The sequence below is a fragment of the Moschus berezovskii genome, chromosome 18 (genome assembly GCF_049115385.1).
Source record: "Moschus berezovskii isolate FMDL1 chromosome 18, NW_MosBer_1.0, whole genome shotgun sequence".
NCBI classification, from domain to species: Eukaryota; Metazoa; Chordata; class Mammalia; order Artiodactyla; family Moschidae; genus Moschus; species Moschus berezovskii.
Window position 1 is genome coordinate 45,742,224 of NC_142477.1, and position 18,762 is coordinate 45,760,985.

The 18,762-nt window shown below is 40.3% G+C and overlaps 2 protein-coding genes across 5 annotated transcripts in view; both read right to left on the reverse strand.

Annotated features, from left to right (window-relative positions):
- Nucleotides 1-69: 69 nt before the first annotated feature.
- On the reverse strand, nucleotides 70-15,453 carry TMEM267 (transmembrane protein 267). Its single transcript, XM_055422095.2, has 4 exons — nucleotides 15,343-15,453; nucleotides 13,691-13,815; nucleotides 5,707-6,094; nucleotides 70-2,596 (listed from the first exon to the last, which is right to left on the reverse strand). The coding sequence occupies exons 3-4, from the start codon at nucleotides 6,016-6,018 to the stop codon at nucleotides 2,261-2,263; spliced, it is 648 nt and encodes a 215-aa protein (XP_055278070.1). The 5' UTR covers nucleotides 6,019-6,094; nucleotides 13,691-13,815; nucleotides 15,343-15,453; the 3' UTR covers nucleotides 70-2,260.
- A 2,143-nt stretch (nucleotides 15,454-17,596) lies between these two features.
- The window catches only part of C18H5orf34 (chromosome 18 C5orf34 homolog), a 33,779-nt gene continuing 32,613 nt past the window's right edge, over nucleotides 17,597-18,762 (reverse strand). For all 4 annotated transcript variants that reach the window (XM_088827677.1, XM_088827676.1, XM_088827678.1 and 1 more), the window contains one exon: nucleotides 17,597-18,021. In XM_088827677.1, the coding sequence (XP_088683803.1) occupies nucleotides 17,828-18,021 (194 nt within the window). In that variant the 3' untranslated portion in view covers nucleotides 17,597-17,827. The remainder of the gene's footprint in view (nucleotides 18,022-18,762) is intronic.

Sequence of the window (18,762 nt, forward strand, 5' to 3'; positions counted from 1 at the left end):
TTTCCTTCTCCAATGTGTGAAAGTGAAAAGTGAAAGTGAAGTCGCTCAGTCATGTCCGACTCTTCACGACCCCATGGACTGCAGCCTACCAGGCTCCTCCGTCCATGGGATTGTCCAGGCAAGAGTACTGGAGTGGGGTGCCATTGCCTTCTCCGACAGGAGTTCTTAGTCTACTGCTAAAAGAAAGTAGGCTTGGGATGAGTAAAAAACAGTTTATTGGTAGAAGTTCTCCTGAGTAGCCAGTATAACGGAAGTGGCTCAAGAAAACAGTAGGCTGGGAGGTCAGATCAGTGATACAGCCAAGAGAGAAACATTACAAGAAAGGAGAATGTCCAGAGAATAGAGAAAACACACACGTACAAGGAAGATACACCATAAGCTGTATTGACACAAGCTCTTCCACTAAGAGAAGGAACAAAACGGTGGCATGGGAACTCGGTCACTATTTCTCTACAGGTTACAACCACTGCTTTCAGAGACCACTTACAGGACAATAAAAGTTTCTGATGGTAGAGGTAAGAACAAAGATAAACCCACACTTAAAATTTAAAGTTACTGTTTAAGCAAGGAGACATGGTCAAAGTGAGTTCCCACTCTAATGAAGTTAGGACAACCCCCAAAATGCCCATGTGACATTCTTATTTAAGGCCCTATATTTTTATGATATTAATCTGTTTAATACAGAGAAGGGAAAAAAGGGAGAGTTGTGTAATTCAGTCAGAAAAATTACACAAGATAACTTTATTTCCATGGATTTCTAAAATCATATGCTTTTAAAAAAATCTTTACCTTAATCAATTTATCCCCACTATATAATGCATACTATTAAACCAACAAAATTGACACAGTAATTGCTCTGGAAAGACAAAAACGGATTGTAAGGGTGAATTATTTTATAAAGTATAACAGATTGCAACCAATCAGTTAACAAGAAGAAAAACTAAAGAGCATGACCCTTTATAACAATTTGCAGAACTCTGTTTAACTTAATAAGAAAAATCTGCTTTGGATAAGGCATTGCTTCATCACTTCTCAGAGATTAAGGCACAAAATCACCAGCATTACAAACTCAAACGTGTAAGAAAATCTGAAGACAGCATCTGTGCCAGCTGCTACAAAAACAAAAACAGGTGCTTTGGGGGCACTGACTTACATCAAAGTAACATTGAACTGCAAATGTAAAACTTACAGCAATTCAATTTTCATTCTCCAATGAAGGTTAATCTTTTTTAACAGAAGATCAACTTAAAGAACAGAGGAAAAAGCCAATCTCTTAATACTATTTTTTTGGAAAAAAAAAAATTGTCTGTCAGTATCAGGCAAATTTTTAAAAAATGATTTAGCTGGTATAGTATTTTAGAATAGCATATAAACAAACTGATAGCAACTGAAGCAATTTTAATGGCACATTCAGGAGCTTACATTTGAAATGACATTATTGGTTAGGTCCTTTTTAGTGAATTCTATGGTGATGGGTCAAGTATCAATATTTTGTTAATGTTAACTTTAAACAAATATTTTGTTAAATTTAGTTATGTTTTTCAAAACAGTTAAAACTCCAACAATGAGATTTGAGGGCAAAGATACTGAAAAATAATACTTTGGTAGAATGTTACTACAGCCAACACATTATAATACTTTCCCAAAGTTATTTCTGAAACAATAACCTAGGTCTAATGCTATTGTCTTTTAAGAATATTGTAAGTGCACTAAAGCAGTCTCTGCCAGTAATCACAACTCACTGAAGCACTTGGCAAATGAGTCAGGATCAAAATATATGAAATGAAGAAACGTTGAAACTCATTATGCATCTTATTCATAATCTCATGTACTTTCCCCGTTTTACTGTTTCAATATCTCAGGAAAACTTGGATCCAAATAAAATGCTAACATCCCACAAATTAACCATCATAAAATTTGAGCTGTTTTTCATCAGGAAATGAATTACCTTAAAGGCATATTTCCAGAAAACTTAATTGGATGTTAATCTAATAATATTAGTAAAGCCAGATAAAGAAAAGAAATAATAAAATATACCACAGAGTGAATGAAACTCTGATATTGCACTACAGTGTTATAGAAGAAAGGAATACAACTAATACAGATACTTTTTTTTTTAAGGAATGTACATGCCTCCTGAGCAAGAGGATTTAGGAATTATAATAATTAATATAAGTACCTAATATGTGTTTTAAATTCACTTTAATGTTGGTTGTCATTGTCTCAACCAGTGGTTCTCAAAGACTGCCATGTGGTTATCTCACACATCAATATGAATTCCATGTTTTGAAGACATCATTTGTCTGGTCCCTGTGAAATACATAACGAATGAACAGAGGTGAGGGAGAGATGATGTGATTATTACATAAAGCCAAAATGGCAAAGGAGAAGTTTTTCCAAATGGGCATATCCACAAGCCATGGCGAATTCCATCTCGGACGTGGTGGGAAGTCCAGGATATAAATAACATCCAGGGAAGAAAGCACCATGAGTCTTTGAGCTTGAAAAAGTGCATTGTAAACTTTAGGGTCAGAACCACAGTGGGAATCACAGTAGAACAGTGAAGGAAAGGGCGCCGTGGAAGACTCAGAGCAGCCTGCGGGGAGAAAGCGGTGGCTAGTATCATCTGCTTCTTGGCAAACAACACTTTATAGATGCTGCCTAACATCATAAGTATGTGTTTTCCTGCAGGCGACTGGAAATGCAAAGGGAACATTTTCTGTGTCACTTCCAAATACACTTAGCACTAAAAATGAAATCAAGATCTCAAGAACACGTGACTAACTTTTTAAAGTTTCCTACTATGTGCTCAGAAAGTCATAATACAATTTATATCCTAAATATATGTTTAGAGTAAATTTGGAGTTTTAAAGAATTGCTTGGGGCCTCTAAGAGCAATGAGAAAGTCTCACAATTGAATAAAATACTCTTCAATTATACATAAAAAACTGTGAGATATAGTTGATTTACAATGTTATATTAATTTCAGGTATACAACATAGCTATACAATATTTTTATTGGTTATATTCCATTTAACATTGTTATAAAATATTGGTTATATTTCCTGCTCTGTACGTTATTTAATTATTTTATATTTAGTAGTTTGTACCTCTTAATCCCTTTCTCCTATCCTGCCTCTCCCCCACCCCATTTTTCAATTAATAAATGCATAAAAGGGGAGTATTTTTGTTGTAACTATTTTATATTAGCCTTGAATACTTTCAAATTTATTTACAAAGCATTAGAAAGAGTATAAACCAATAGAATTTCTAAACCATTGTAAAAATGTAATCAATATCTAAACAACTGCAAGTTTTTCAGGCTTAATTCGTGAATGATCCATGGGAAACTCTTGGAGATGATGAAGGACAGGGAGGCCTGGCATGCTGCAGTCCATGGTGTCGCAGGGTCAGACATGACTTAGCAACTGAACAATAACAACTTGCTAAACATCAAAGAGTTTATTTATTCTGTATTCTTATTCCCTCTCCCTGCTCCATACTTTTAGTTGCCTATTTCTATTTTGTTAAAACATAAAACATTTCTGCATTGTGCCGTTTTAGTCTCCACCTTTAAGTTCTATGCTGTGCTGTGCTTAGCAGCTCAGTCGTGACCAACTCTGTGACACCATGGACTGCAGCCTGCCAGGCTCCTCTGTCCATGGGGATTCTCCAGGCAAGAATATTGGAGTGGGTTGCCATGCCCTCCTCCAGGGGAATCTTCCCAACCTAGGGAATGAACCCAGGTCTCCTGCACTGCAGGTGGATTCTTTACCATCTGAGCTATCAGGGAGCTACTGGAGTGAGTAGCCTATCCCTTCTCCAGGGGATCTTCTTGACCCAGGAATCAAACCAGGGTTTTAAGTTCTATACCCACAGCATAACATGCTCCCCAATAACAGGGTGGGATGGGGGCGCCTATGGTAGTCACTGCTTGGAGGAGAGCAACAGCCTCCTGTTGAGATGATCAGTAGTTATGCTCTGGATGTGTGGACAGATATTAACTATTTATATTAATAGTTTCTAAGGAAGAAACTTCCCTGGTGGTTCAGATGGTAAAGAGTCTGCCTGCAAGGCGGGAAACCCAGGTTCAATCCCTGGGTTGGGAAGATCCCCTGGAGAAGGAAATGGCAACCCACTCCAGTATTCCTGCCTGGAAAATCCTATGGACAGAGGAGCCTGGAAGGCTACAGTCCATGGGGTAGCAAATAGTTGGACACAACCGAGCGACTAACACACACTCACAAGGAGGAAACAAGATATTTCTGTTGCTTGCCTGATTTCTAAAATATTCACGCAGAACCTTTACTCATAGATTAATAATAAAAGAAGGATGTATCATAAAATCATAGAAGTAAAAATCGATAGGGCTTCCCAGGTTGCACCAGTGGTAAAGAACCCACCTACAATACAGGAGACTTAAGAGATCCACCTACAATACAGGAGACTTAAGAGATCCAGGTTCCATCCCTGGGTGGGGAAGATCCCCTGGAGGAGGGCATGGCTAAACCCACTCCAGTATTCTTATCTGGAGAACCCCATGGACAGAGGAGTCTGGTGGGCCACAGTCCATAGGGTCACACAGAGTCGGATATGACTGAAGTGACTTAGCTCGCACGCAAAAATAGGTAAATTCCGACCAGTCCTGCTCTAGGACATGATTTTTCCTGGTTCTGTTCTTCACTTACTTCATATCCTGTGCTTGTCAGGAGTATGTGAAATGCTGCTCTGATATTATTCAATTAGCATTTGTCTTTATACTGGTGCCCTTGCTTACTGCATATGTCACTTACAGAAGCAGTTTGAGAGGCTCTGCAGGGCTGGAGAAACCATGCATTCAGGAGGCCCGTGTGCAGTTGATAACACCAGATACATACCTTATGAAGGTAGTCAGGAGACAAATCTGTAGGTTTGCTTCTCTGCATTCTGATACCATGAACTCATGGGAACAAGGTTTAGGGGGTCTTAGTGTGCTAATGGGCTTTCCAGGTGGCTCAGCAGGTAAAGAAATTGCCTGCAGTGCAGAAGATGCCGGAGATATGGGTTTGACTCCTGGGTTGGGAAGATCCCCTGGAGGAGGGCATGGCAACCCACTCCAGTATTCTTGCCTGGAGAATCCCATGGACAGAGGAGCCTGGCGGGCTATAGTCCATAGGTCGCAAAGAGTCAGACACGACTGAAGCAACTGAGCACAGCACAGCACAGAATCTAATCTCTCCTTCAAGACTTGGCTAATGGATAACCAACAGTGTCCTACTGTATAGCACAAGGAACTCTATTCAGTATTCTGCAATAAACCATAATGGAAAAGAATATTTTTTTAAAAAAGAATGTATATATATGTTTAACTGAACCACTTTGTTGTACAGAAGAAATTAACACAACATTCTAAATCAATTATACTTCAATTAAAAAAAAAAGACTTGGCTAAAAACCTCTCCTATAAAGTCAGAATGGAACCCCTCAGTTACAATTAGTGAACCTTTGCTCTGGGCACATCCACGGCACTTTGTGATGTGATATAATGTGTTCAGTAACATATCTGAACCCTCAGGAAAGTGTTTGGTATTCAAAAAAGTTGGATGAATAGGCTTTCTTGTTTTAAAATAAGGTTAATCTCTAGCTCTAGCTAAACTGATAATATACATATCAATATCATGGCGTCAAAGAAATCAAAGACCAGAAAAGCCTCTCCTCTCTTCTTACCTTTAAAGACATGGATCCAGATAGCAAAAAGTGGTCTACATCAATAACAGAGGCTAAAAATCCAGCTAAAATGATTTCTCCAAAGTCAGTCTTCTTCCTGATTCCAATGACTATTGCCCATGACCACATGCCAATCACACAGTGTACTGAATTATCTGAAAGTGCACGAAGCCAGGCATTTTGTTGAATTATGGGAAACTGAAGAAGTCTGTCAGCTACTGTGCAGAATAAGCCCAGACCAAGGCTGGAAAGAAGAGATTCAGTGCTGCACGACTGGAGTAAAGCATGCGTCTTCTCAGTCTCTGATGCCATTGCAAACAGTATGTCAGTACATGCTAAAAGCCATCACAAAACAAATAGCTTGTTCTTGTTTACATTCCCAGTCATCCTAAAAATAGAAAGGAGAGAAAAATATTAATGAAGACTACGGGATGCCATATGATATATAAATTTAAAAATACCAGCAATAATTCTAGAAGTATAAAATCAAGTTGTCAAAATTGGCATTTAACTGTTTGCTTGTTTTTGGCTGTGCTGGGTCTTCATTGGTGCTCAGGCTTTTCTCTAGTTGTGGTGAGTGGGGGCTACTCTCTAGATGTGGTGCAGGGGTGTCTCATTGTGGTGGCTACTCTTGTGGAACTCAGGCTCTAGGCACCTGGGCTTAGTTGCTCTGCAGCATGTAGAATCTTCCCGGACCAGGGATCAGAAGAGTCCCCTGCATTGGCAGGTGGATTCTTATCCACTGTACCACCAGGAAAGTCCTTTTTTCTTTAACTGTTATCTGTAATTTCATCCCCCCCAGCTTTATTAAGATATAACTGATACACAGCACTGTGTAAGTTTAAGCTGAAGAATGTGATGATTAATATACATATATATTGTGAAATGGTCATAATACAGTTAGCATATCCATTACTTCACATGGTTACCTTTGAGTGTGTACAGTGAGAACATTTTATGATATACTGTCTTAGAAACTTTCCAGTATTGAAAGAAATAGTATTTCTTAAGTTTATATATAATAAGCCACATGGCCCAAAGAGAACAGATTAGCCTTGTAGGAACAACTGTTTATTTATTTATTTATTTTGTATATAAAGGATTAAAAAATTCCAATTTAATAATAAATTTTGGAAAAGCAAATGTAAAATGACTTGGGCTTATAAAACAAGAATTTACAATTATCTGTGTATTGTCAAAGACAAATCATAGAACCGTTCTGATTACAGATTAAAGTAATTCTACTGGTTACAGAATCACTGACCCACTCCCCGGTGAGATTACAGTTGTTCAATTGTAAGCATCTCCACTGCTATTCACACTCCTTTGTCTCCTCCTCAGTGTTTTCACACCCAAGTCATGGCACACACACCAGGTACATCTTTCTTTCCACAAAGCTTAGCAAGATGATCCCTCCTTCCGGCTTAGATCAACAACCTTCCTTTATAAATAACCCCCCTTCCCCTGGTCACTAAATTTGTCCACGTCTTCATCCTCCACAGGCTCCCTCCCCTTAGTCCCAGTTCCAGTAGGACATGTCCATCCCTAAAAAGAATGCTGGATTCATGAGGCCACACCAGTCACAAGCTAGGACCTCTCTAGGCCAATGGTGCTGGGCTCCTAGTTGTCCAGCACCTTTGTGCTCAAGAAAGCTGTAGAGTTCTCTCTCCCTCATTTCTTCCCCGTATTCTCCTGCCCTCTCATGACATCCATGCCAACAAGCTATCTGTCATTCTAGGTTCCCCTGTCTTGTACAAGCCTTCATTAATAACCAAGTGACTGTAACTACTATGGAAATGCTGAAAAGATCCTTGTCTTTTCCTCTCTCAATCTTTATCTACCTTCATGAACAAAGTCTCCTCTAGAAGCCAGTGACTCCTCTCTCCACACTCTCTGCCTCTTGAGAGATCTACTCATTAAGAATCTGTTACTCTGAGATGCCTACTCTGCAAGATCCAGTCACAACACCACAGCCTCTGTGGACTGCAGGCTGGAGGGAAGATCCCAGGCCCACCAATTCTGATCGATCATTTCGGATTAAATTAAATGAATGCAGCACCACACTCTGCTCTTCCCTACACTTCTTCATTAACACACCTATAACATCCACTTTAGTAGTCTGAGCACAAAGCTCTTGAGAGCTGTCTTTTCCCTTTCTTTCCACAGGCCGAGACGCCACCATGTGGGGCCAAGGAAGTGCCTGCTGGCCTTCTGAGTTCCTCTTAGGAACTTGTTAAAGTGTTACCCACAACTAGTTATATTTTACGGCCCCCCTACAGTATGGTGTTGCACCATTGCTCAATTTGCAACCAGTGAACTTGATCAGGGATCTATGTTCTCTCGAATCTGATCTTAAGTGCTAACCTCTCATTAGCATGAAAAATGCTCCACTTTTAGTATATCTACTTTAATGCTCAATGAAGTGCTGCTGAGAAAACATGCAAGATTTCTTTAAGAAAGGAACCATGCTTTCCTTTCCAGCACAGCCAGAGGGCTGAAGGCTTGTTTCCACTCGTCTCCATTCTTTCAGCATAAATCCACTACTCACTGGCAACACAGTCTGATTTAGCAGCAACTCATCATTAAAACCAGAACATCCATGGCATGTAAACGAGGTGAGATGGCAAAAACACACAGACCCATAGAGCCTTTCTGATGGAGAATGGAAAGAAAGTCTGAGACTGAGCTCACGCGTGCCAGTGCGCACACGAGAACAAGTCAAACATCTCAATAAGGATTTACTGTAATAGAATCTGCACAGGTACACTATGCTTAAGTCTTACTAGAAAGGACTCACTTGCATTTTTTCCCTTTCTTAACGCAGCACGACCAATGGCCAGCTAAACATCAGACCCGTTGTTGAATAGAAGGGAGCAGCATCAGACACAAAATTTCAGGCCCTGGTTTTACGTGCCTTTAATACTATTTTTCCTTTCCTCTGTGTTCACTAAACAGGATTTAAAATTTTTGTAAAGCTACTTTTCATAGCTTTTTGTTTTTCCTTTGTATTTATCATGTTTTTAATTTCTTCTCTGAGGAGGAATTCTCCGAATCTGTGTCTTCCAATTTGATTTGGTGCCTCTTGAGGCCACTATGGCCATGAACAGCCCTGCTGCTGTCTGTGTCTGGGGGGGTCAGTGGGGTCCTCTCTCGTTCCAGCACTGGGGGACTCACAGGCCATTTCAGACCCTAGAATTTAAGTTGCAAAAGGTGGCTAATTCAAGATAAATTATTAATATACCAGCAATAATCTTAAGGGGAAAGTACAGGAAAATGAACATTCATAACAGCAATAAAAACTCAAATATCAAGGATAAACTAAACAGATAATGCACCACGTGTGAAGAAAATGACAGAACTGTATTATGTCAGTCAGCTATGTAGAGCTCTGTGGCTTTGTGCTATGTTCCAGCTAAGCTGGAAGTACACTTCCCAGAATCTCCTTCCTCGTACGTGCCGGTTACAGGAGACTGTACGTGGAACTTGGAAAGCAGAAGTGAAGCAGCAGCCATATTTTTTAACTCTGAAGGTTGGTGCTAGACACACTGTGGAGGTTGCATGTGTTGTTGCTGATCTGTCAGCTCACCTTGCTGGCGTGGGCAGGCTAGGCCTGCAGTTCCTTCAACTCCCACCGTATCTTCCTTCACATTCTCCAAGTCCTGGGCCTCTCCTGCAGGTCACCCACAGCATCAAAACTAAAGCTAGTGAGAGGCCAATGCAGATTGCAATGTCCCTGTTCTCACCCACATCCACCTTCCTTTCCCAACTGTCTAGCTGACATGCTTCAGGCCCAAAAACAGACTCAGAGGCAACTGCCTGCTCTCCGAGTCCCTACAGTTACAGAGGGTCTTTCTTATTCGTTAGCATTCAAAGTAGTTTTGCTTCTTTGATGGAACTTCACTGATATCAAGAGCCAGACCATTTTACTGAGTAAGAAGACAACATGGATGGTATTACTGTCCTCAAATTAATCTATAAATTTAACATACCTCTAATCAAAATCATAACAGGGATTTTCTTTGAGCAGCTTCACAGACTGTTTTCAGACTGGCATTCAATCCCAGGTGGCGCTAGTAGTAAAGAACCTACCTGCCAATGCAGGAGACATAAGAGAAGCAGGTTTGATCCCTAGGTTGGGAAGTACCCCTGGAGAAGGAAATGGCAACCCACTCCAGTATTCCTGCCTGGAGAATTCCATGGACAGAGGAGCCTGGCGGGCTGCAGTCTACTGGATTGCAAGGACATGACTGAATAGACTTAGCAAGCAAACTTGCAAAAGAAGAGTGATGTGAACACTGAAAAGTGAACACTGAAAAGTGAACACAAAATCTGAGACAGATCAACTGTGTGTTTGCAGAAGGGGGAAATGTATGTACCATTCCAAATTGGTAAGGAACAATTATTATTTAACTCAGATCCTGTGTCAGTTAGGTTTCTGAAGTACATGGAACAGAAAGCACTCTGGCAACAAAAGCAAAAAGCATTTATTGAAAGGATATTGGACTTGCCAGGTTTCAAGAAACAAGTTTCAAACTATGGCTCAAGCACCTCAGTGCACATGACACCAGACACCTGCAGTGAAGACCTCCCTGTCCCTGAACCCAGCTTACACGGCTTAACCCATCACCAGATATTATCACTGGCATTGCTGCTAATTCTGCCTCATCTGCTGCCGTTATAAAAAAATTCTTGGGGTTCTGTTTTTTTGCTCTCAATACAAAATTCAGAGTTGGGCACTGGCTGGGCCTACATCACATGCCCATTCCCGAGCTGCAAGGGAGGTTGGAAAAGATAGTATTTGGCATTTTCAGCATAACTAGTAGAAAGTGGTTCTTTTCTCCTTCTACATGTGTTAGAAGAGGAATCTCAAAAATATACTATACTGAGCAGGATAATGACCAGTCTGCAATGGTAATGGGTTCTGTTACAAAAGGTTTTAATTGCTAAGTAATACTGAAAAGTCAACCATCGGGTGAAACCTGAGATTGGATCATCTGTACAATGCTCAGTTTTATATGGCAGAGTTGTTTAAACAACTTTAGATTTCAAAATGTCACATTCACATGGATTATAGTGTTATTTAATAATACAGACCATTTCTCTGGTTAAATTAAGAAAGGGAATCAGTTTGACTGACTAGCTGCCTGGAAATTTTCCACGGTCAAGAGAGCTTTTCGGTACCAAATTTGGGATATTTACATGAATTTGTAAACAGACTTCTACATAATCCAGCTGGCTAGACTTTTAGAGAGGAGCTCAAAAATATTTTAAAAATACTGATAGACACGATTATTATAAAAATGTAAACTTCTGCATGGTACAGTTAAAGACTAATATATGAAGGAAATTTTGAAAATTTATGATGGAGAAAGATAAGAAGCCTTACTTTACAAAGAGTTTTTAAGATTAATGAGAAGATGGGATGGTCCAGGGGTTAAGAATCCGCCTTGCAATGCATGGGATGCAGGTGCAGTCCCTGGTCAAGGAGAACTAAGATCCCATATGCCACCGAGAAACCAAGCACACGTGCCACAACTACTGAGCCCATGTGCTTTGGAGCCCGCATACCACACACAACTAGAGTTTGTGAGCCACAACGAAAGACCCCACAAGACACAATGAAGACCCTGAGTGCAACTAAGACCTGATGTAGCCAAATAAAAAAGAAAAAAAGATTAAAAGAAAAAAATAAGTATCTCAATAATAACATGGCTATGTCTAAGAAAAGGCAATTTGGAAAAGGAAGAAATACAAATATCAAGAAAAGTATTAAAATATTTCAACTTTATTGGTAATCAATTGAATTTAATTTAAAACAATGAGATTTCAATCTAAGATTGACAAAAGATTGCTAATGATCTGTTGGTGGTAGGGAAATGATCACTTTATTATAGTAGAGTGTCAGCAGTTGTATAAATTCTCATAACTTTTCTCAAACAATTTGACAATATGTACCAAAAATGATTAATAAATGAGCAAACACTTTTGACTCAGCATTTCCATTTCTACAAAATTATCCTAAGAAACTAATTAGATATATACAAAGAGTTACACATGGATGTTCAGTATGGCATTGTTTATAAGGAAAAGTTAGAAACTAGGTGTGCAAAATACAGGACTACTGAAATAAATTCCATATTATTACGCAGTCATTAAAAAAATACTTATTCCCAATTTATTGACATATTAGATACTAAAATTTTAAAGGTATCCTCTAAAATAATACATAAAATATTACATTTTTGTTAAAAATATGTACATACGTGTAAAAAATCTGGGAGACTGTTCATTCAACTGGTGGGCTTATATGTGATCATTATTTTTTTCCTTTCTTTGAGTTCCCCCAAATTTTCAATATCTATCATGAACATAAAACCAATAAAACTCCTCTGAATAGTTAGAATTAATTAAACTCAGACCACGATGCTAAACTCAGCTTCATAAAAGTGTAATTTTTTAAAATGTAGAAATACATATATAGCATTATAAATGTTAATAAAAATATTAGACTATACAACATTAATAAACATTAATAAAGTTGTATGCGTGCATGCATGCTGTCACTTTAGTCGTGTCCGACTCTGTGTGACCCTACGGACTGTAGCCTGCCAGGCCCCTCTGTCCACGGGATTCTCTAGGTGAGAATACTGGAGTGGACTGCCATGCCCTTTTCCAGAGTATCTTCCCAACCCACGGACTGAACCTGTGTCTCTTACATCTCCTGAAATGGCAGGCAAGTTCTTTACCACTAGTGCCACCTGGAAGTGGTATGTAAATCTCATAAGTCCAATTTATAGTATAATATAATGTATTCACATTTATGTATTGGTTGGCACATGAAAAGTCTATATGAAAGATTTCTATATCTCAAGATGAAATAAATTTATGAAGGTTCCATTAATATTTTAATTAATTCAAATTATTTAATTAATTTAAATAATAGTGTGAAGAATACTTGCTTTGTAGAGAACAGCTATTTTGTTAATGATATTGGACCCTAAAACAATCCTCAAATTCTTTTGTTGTTTAGTCCCTTAGTCGTGTCTGACTCTTTTGTGACCCCCTCACAGACTATAGCCCACCAGGCTCCTCTGTCCATGGGATTTCCCGGGCAAGAATATTGGAGTAGGTTGCCATTTCCTTCTTCAGGGGATCTTCCCAATCCAGTGATTGAACTCTTGTCTCCTGCATTGGCAAGCAGATTCTTTACCACTGAGTCACCAGGGAAACCCCCTCAAATTCTTAGTCATTTGCAAAAATTAAAAAATGAAAATTGTTTTCCAAAGCACAAATACTGAGTTATAGTCTACAAATTCTTCCAGGATTAGGAAATAGTGATTTCAAGGTATTTTCAACCAAGAGATACAACCAAAATGCAAAAGAGACCTCCAAGGTCATGAATCCTTTCTATATACCTTAAGATTTATAGCTCCGTAAGTCATGAATCATTTGTTTCTACTTTGTAAAGTAAGCATTTGACACCTGAATGGATAAAGAAGTCAATGTGTTTAAAGGCTCAGTATATATAAAGTTTATAAAATATTCCTTGAACCAAAGATAACATCATTATCCACTTAGCTGGATGGAAACTGGGACACACAAAGCTTGAATTAATGACCAAGCCAGAGAGGTGCCACAGCATCAAACAATATCCCCCTCCTTCAGTAAGTTGTGGCCTGTAAATTAGCCCTAAGGACAAAGGAGGCCAGTCAGGTGGATGAGTGCGAGGAAAAAGTAGGCTGGGCCCAGTATACACAGAGGCCTAACAGAACAGCTCTTCTGCCACTCAAACTTTGCTTCTATATGCACTTAATTACAGATTCACTGTCAAATCTCATTCCAGAAAGCACACAGAAATAAAAGGTCATCATCCACCTAACTGCAAATTGCATGATGTCTCTGTAAGGCCATTTCATTACATCCATCTTTTTTTACTCACTAAACAATTTTCAACCATCAATAAATATATTTAAATGTTACTCACCATTTATTTTACTTGATGAGTTCAGATATTAAAATGATCAGGTAGCTAACGAAGTGTCATGAGCAAAATGAAACAAAAAAAGATCACTTAAAAGTATTTAAATGATGATCCAAATTTAAAGTGCTCTGAAAAAGAAAAAATTGTTTACAAAATAACTATATAGTAGTTTATGAATAGGAACGGAACGGATACACATAATAGGGTAGCGCAAATCGCATTTTAAATGGAAGGTGTAAACAGCTTGCTTGATGAGAGAGGAACAAAAAGCACACTTGAATAAACTCAGAAGCAGATCCTTCAGCCCGTCAAGCCTTCAGATGCCTGCAGCCCTGCCAACATCTAGAACTACAACTTTGAGACCCTGAGCAGAACCATCCAGCTAAGTCTCTTCCAAAAGTCCTGGCCCAAAGATACAGTGAGGTAGTAACTGTTTACTCTTTTAAGCCTCTAAGCTTTGGGGTAATTTGTTTTGCAGCATAGATAGCTAAAACAGTAGTTTCTCTTTTCAAGAAAGGTATAATTATGGCCCCAGAAACACACAACTCGAACATCTATTCCACCGCAACTATTGGTGCAGATGCGTAGAATAGATTCTGGGTATGAGAAATTTAATAGGTGTACTTCCTCGTATTATCTCTGATTAGAACGCTCAGATCATGGGGCCGCAAAGACTGATGCGGTCCAAGGGGTCGCAGAGCCTGACACAATTAAACGACTGAACTGAGAACACCCAAGTGTCCCATTTTTCATTTCCCTTCTTCCTGTTTCCCCACTTCCTGCTCCTCCCCCATAAATAGAATGGGCTCTAGAACCTCTTAAACTGTAAAATAGCTTTATGCTTATTTTACATATTCAGTTTTATTGGGCAAGTTCATTATGAAAATTGTAATTTTCTTTTAAACTTGTCATGCATGAAGCTAATGGGCTCAAGGTGTTTAATATCTCATTATACTAATATAAGGGGAAAGCAAGTTAGCAATCCTCAGCCTGTGATATTATTTGTAATGGTATCTGCCATAATAGCCAGTTACCCAGATCATAAATTTGTATGGCTTGCAGGAGACACTTTCTGCAACAGCCAAACTCTACCACACACCATCTCCATTACAGTATAATACCATCAACTATGGGGCCTTCAGGGCTTCCCAGGTGGCGCTGGCAGTAAAGAACTCGCCTGCTAAAGCAAGAGACACGAGACCCAGGTTCAGTCTCTGGGTCAGGAAGATGCTCTTAAGGACACGGCAACACACTCCAGTATTCCTGTCTGGAGAATCCCACGGACAGAGGAGCCTGGCAGGCTACCGTCCGTGGGGTCGCACAGGCCTGGACACGACTGAGCGACTAAGCACTTGAGCTGGGGGCGCATTAAGGGCCCTCGAGCCCGGTAAGGATGGCAATGGGCAACTCAGGCAAGAGCGCCGGCACCCCGCCCAGACCCAAGGAAACGCAAGGGGCGCGCAGCTTAGGTGAGGGCTGGACGCCTATGGGACCTAGAAGGCGCGACAAAGAAGGGCTCCCGGCCGCTGCCGGTCGAGCACACTCCACCTGCTCCCGGCTCCCATGCGCCTGACCGCCCCGGCACGCCTTCCCCACCAGGAACCTGGATCTTCTAGACTTTCAGGTTCAAGTGGCCCCCGCTTCCGGCCTCCCACCTCGGGACGCAGTTTCGTGGCGTCCATACAGTCTGCTCCTCGCGGAGGACCAGAGGCAACCACCATCTGCTCCGCCTGCTGAAGCAAGCCTGCGACGCGAGCGGCAGCCCCGCCCCCCGTTCCCGCTCCACCCCCCGTCGGTACCATAGACATGCCGGTCGCAGGCCAGAGCGGCCGCCTCAGCGCCCCACTCCCGCCTACGCCGGTAGGAAGCCGAGAGGACGCCGGGATACTGGGTCCGTTTCCCGCCAACCGGAACGCTTCTTGAGTGTTCGTTAGCCGAGAGGGTGGGTAGCTCGTGTTACCCCGAAAGTCGTGCTCCCCAAAAGGAGACATTTGGGACAGTGGGGTGGGAAGTGAAAAGTGCCTTGTTGGTTTCCATCTTGAACCTGAGGATTCGTTTCCGGCTTAGCCGGCGCTGTCCACAGCGCACCCAAGCTGCGGCGGGAAGCGGGGACACAGTTAAACCTCACCAAATGTGGGCAGCGTGGCCTTAGGCGCTTGAGCCGGGAGACACCGGCTGTCCCGGATGTATTGAGATGTTTCCGACTTCCTGCAAGGGATCCTTCACGGCGAGCGTAGCTTTTCACTCCTGCGAGACCGCGCGACTTCGCAGGCCTGAAGCTCTTTTGTGGCGCTCCACCGCCCCCTTGGGGAGTTCTTGATAATTACTCTGCGTTTGTGCAGTGGACTTTGGGGGCCGCTCCTTGTGGTCAGTGACAAGGCTAGAAGGCTTAATCGTGACTGCTGATTCCCCCGAGTCGAAAAACAGACAACATAAAGGGTAGCTTGACCCTGATTAACTGGTCTGACAAGGTGCAGGTGTTTAGTAGGTCTGACCAGCTCCCATCCCGACTTCCTGCCTTGGGAGTGGTGGGTGCGCTCCAAGCACCAAGGAGACATCTAGCTTGACATTTGACCCTAGGAAGTACTGGCCCAAAAGAGGGGACTCAAAGAGGAAAATTTCTTTCTCCTTCTTACCTACTTTCTCAAAACAAGTGTTGGATGTAATGCAGGGGCACCAGTGGGATTGTATCAATACTAATATATAGTTGAAGGAGATGGTAGAAAATTGGAATCTTCCATCTCAAGCAAACTTCTAGGTCTCTCACAGAACCTTAAGGTGTGGCTCAGTTTTTGCTATAGAAGTTTTCATTGTTTGACACACTGTAGGTTCTGAGCTAATGGGAATGTCTCAACTGAGGGAGGAAATTATACATATTTTACCTGCACAGCTTAAAAGCTTATTAAACATATTTATCGCTGAATAGATTAACCACAGTGCTTTTAGTCATGTTAAGGACAGTTTTTTTCTGTCTGAATGCAATAACAATTTGGCATTACCCTGATGGCAGCATGGGTACGTGTCTTACTATTGTGGAGGCTTTCTGGAGACGACATAGATGGTTTCCTGCGACCAAAACAGAGCTTAGTTATTTCTGTAGTCAGTCTACTGCCCAAAGGGGCTATTCATTTACATATACCGAGTGTTTGCAACATGCCGGGCACTATGCTTGTTAAGACTATAAAGTAACTTTCTGGGGCTCAAATTCTAGTGGAAGATACAGACCACAAAGAATAAATATGGTGATGTAATAGTAAACGAGGGAAGCCCCTCTGAGGGATATTTGTGCTGATACTTGAAGGTGGCAGGGAGCCCAGTCTGAGAGAAACTGAAGAAAGCACTGGGCTCACATTGCTGACATTATATCTCCTCACCTATTACACTCTGCTTTTTTCGCTCTGTTTTTCTTGTTTCCTCTCTTGCTTCTTCCCTTTTATGTGAAGAGGCTGGTCTTCTCAAAAAATCATAAGTTAATTTGAACACTTCTTGTTATATTTGGTATAATCCTGAAGTCTTTTTGGAAGTATGGTTTTGTTCTTTCCCAATAGACAGGTGACCTTTTTTCTCTTTTGGTTTCATGTACTTTGTAGCATAAATCTTTTGAGATGTTCAAAATAAATGAAAATATTTGGAAACATGAGACAAATTCAGATAAAATTTAGTCTTAGCTGAAGTGCTCCATTCTTAGCTTGCAGTAATTGCCCACATTAAGGTTTTTTTTTGAAAGCTGATTCTCTTTTCATAGATCTGCTGAAAAATACTTGGAGTAGAGAGACTAAATAGCAAATGACCAATGCACACAATTCTGCATATTAAAATTTTAAAAAGTCTTAATAGTGAATGTTCCACAAGACAAAACAGCAACAACTTTACAGTTTTATAAAATTTTCTTCTCAAATCTGAGATAAGAAATTGTTCAAATTTTTTAAATGGTTATTTATTAATAATATACAAATATATATTTTAAAATTTACAAGTTAGATAAAACACCTTCAAAGTTAGATATCATTTCTCATATAATCATGGTACACAAGTCATGTGTATATATATATATAATTTCTTAGCTTTCTAGTAATATTCTACCAGTCACTTGAAATAATATCCTCAAGGTTTAATAATATATTGTACTAATTCCATTTTTCACCATTTAGAGTTTGATAGAAGACTGTCAATATCCTGAAGGATTTCAGAGGTTTTTTTCAATGCCACTGATACACTCTTTTCATTAACTTCTTTTAGCAAGGTTTCTGAAGATTTTGGTTTACAACGTTCCGAAGACTGTTCATTTTTCTTGTTAGAAATCTGGTTTAGGACACCACTATTCTCCAATAACACTAAGTTGCTTAGTTAAGGAGCTTTCCCCCTATACAGAAAACCTAGCCTTCATATTAAAATACTATTTTTCTATTGGGAGGAAGATCTCTTGGATTCATAATAGAGTTGGGACTTCAGAATTTATCAAGTCTATCCCTTATATAGATGAAGAAACTAGTTAGAATATAAGGGGAAAGGAAAAGACAGTATGTATGTCTGTATTTGGATGGAAGTTTGGTGACAGGGAGGAAATAAAAGACCTAAAATCTCAGTAACATTTCTTTAAGGGCTTCCAGGTAGCTAACAATCTGCCTGCAATGCAGGAGACCAAGGTTCGATCCCTGGGTAGGGCAGATCCCCTGAAGGAAATGGCAACCCACTCCAGTATTCTTGCCTGGGAAATCCCATGGACAGAGGAGCCTAGGGGGCTACATTTCATGGGGTCATAAAAGAGTTGAGCATGACTTAGTGACTAAACAACATTTCTTTAAGTGATGAAGTGATTTGGGAATGAAAGGGAACAAAGTAGGGGTGAGAGGAATATGAACAATCTCCTGGGTATTTTTAAATAGCTTAAAACATCTAGGATGAAAATAAATGTGTCTATTTCAGAGCTACTTTATTATTTGAATAGGATTACGGTGTTCATTGGAAGGACTGATGCTAAAGCTGAAACTCCAATACTTTGGCCACCTCATGCGAAGAGTTGCGAAGACCCTGATGCTGGGAGGGATTGGGGGCAGGAGGAGAAGGGGATGACA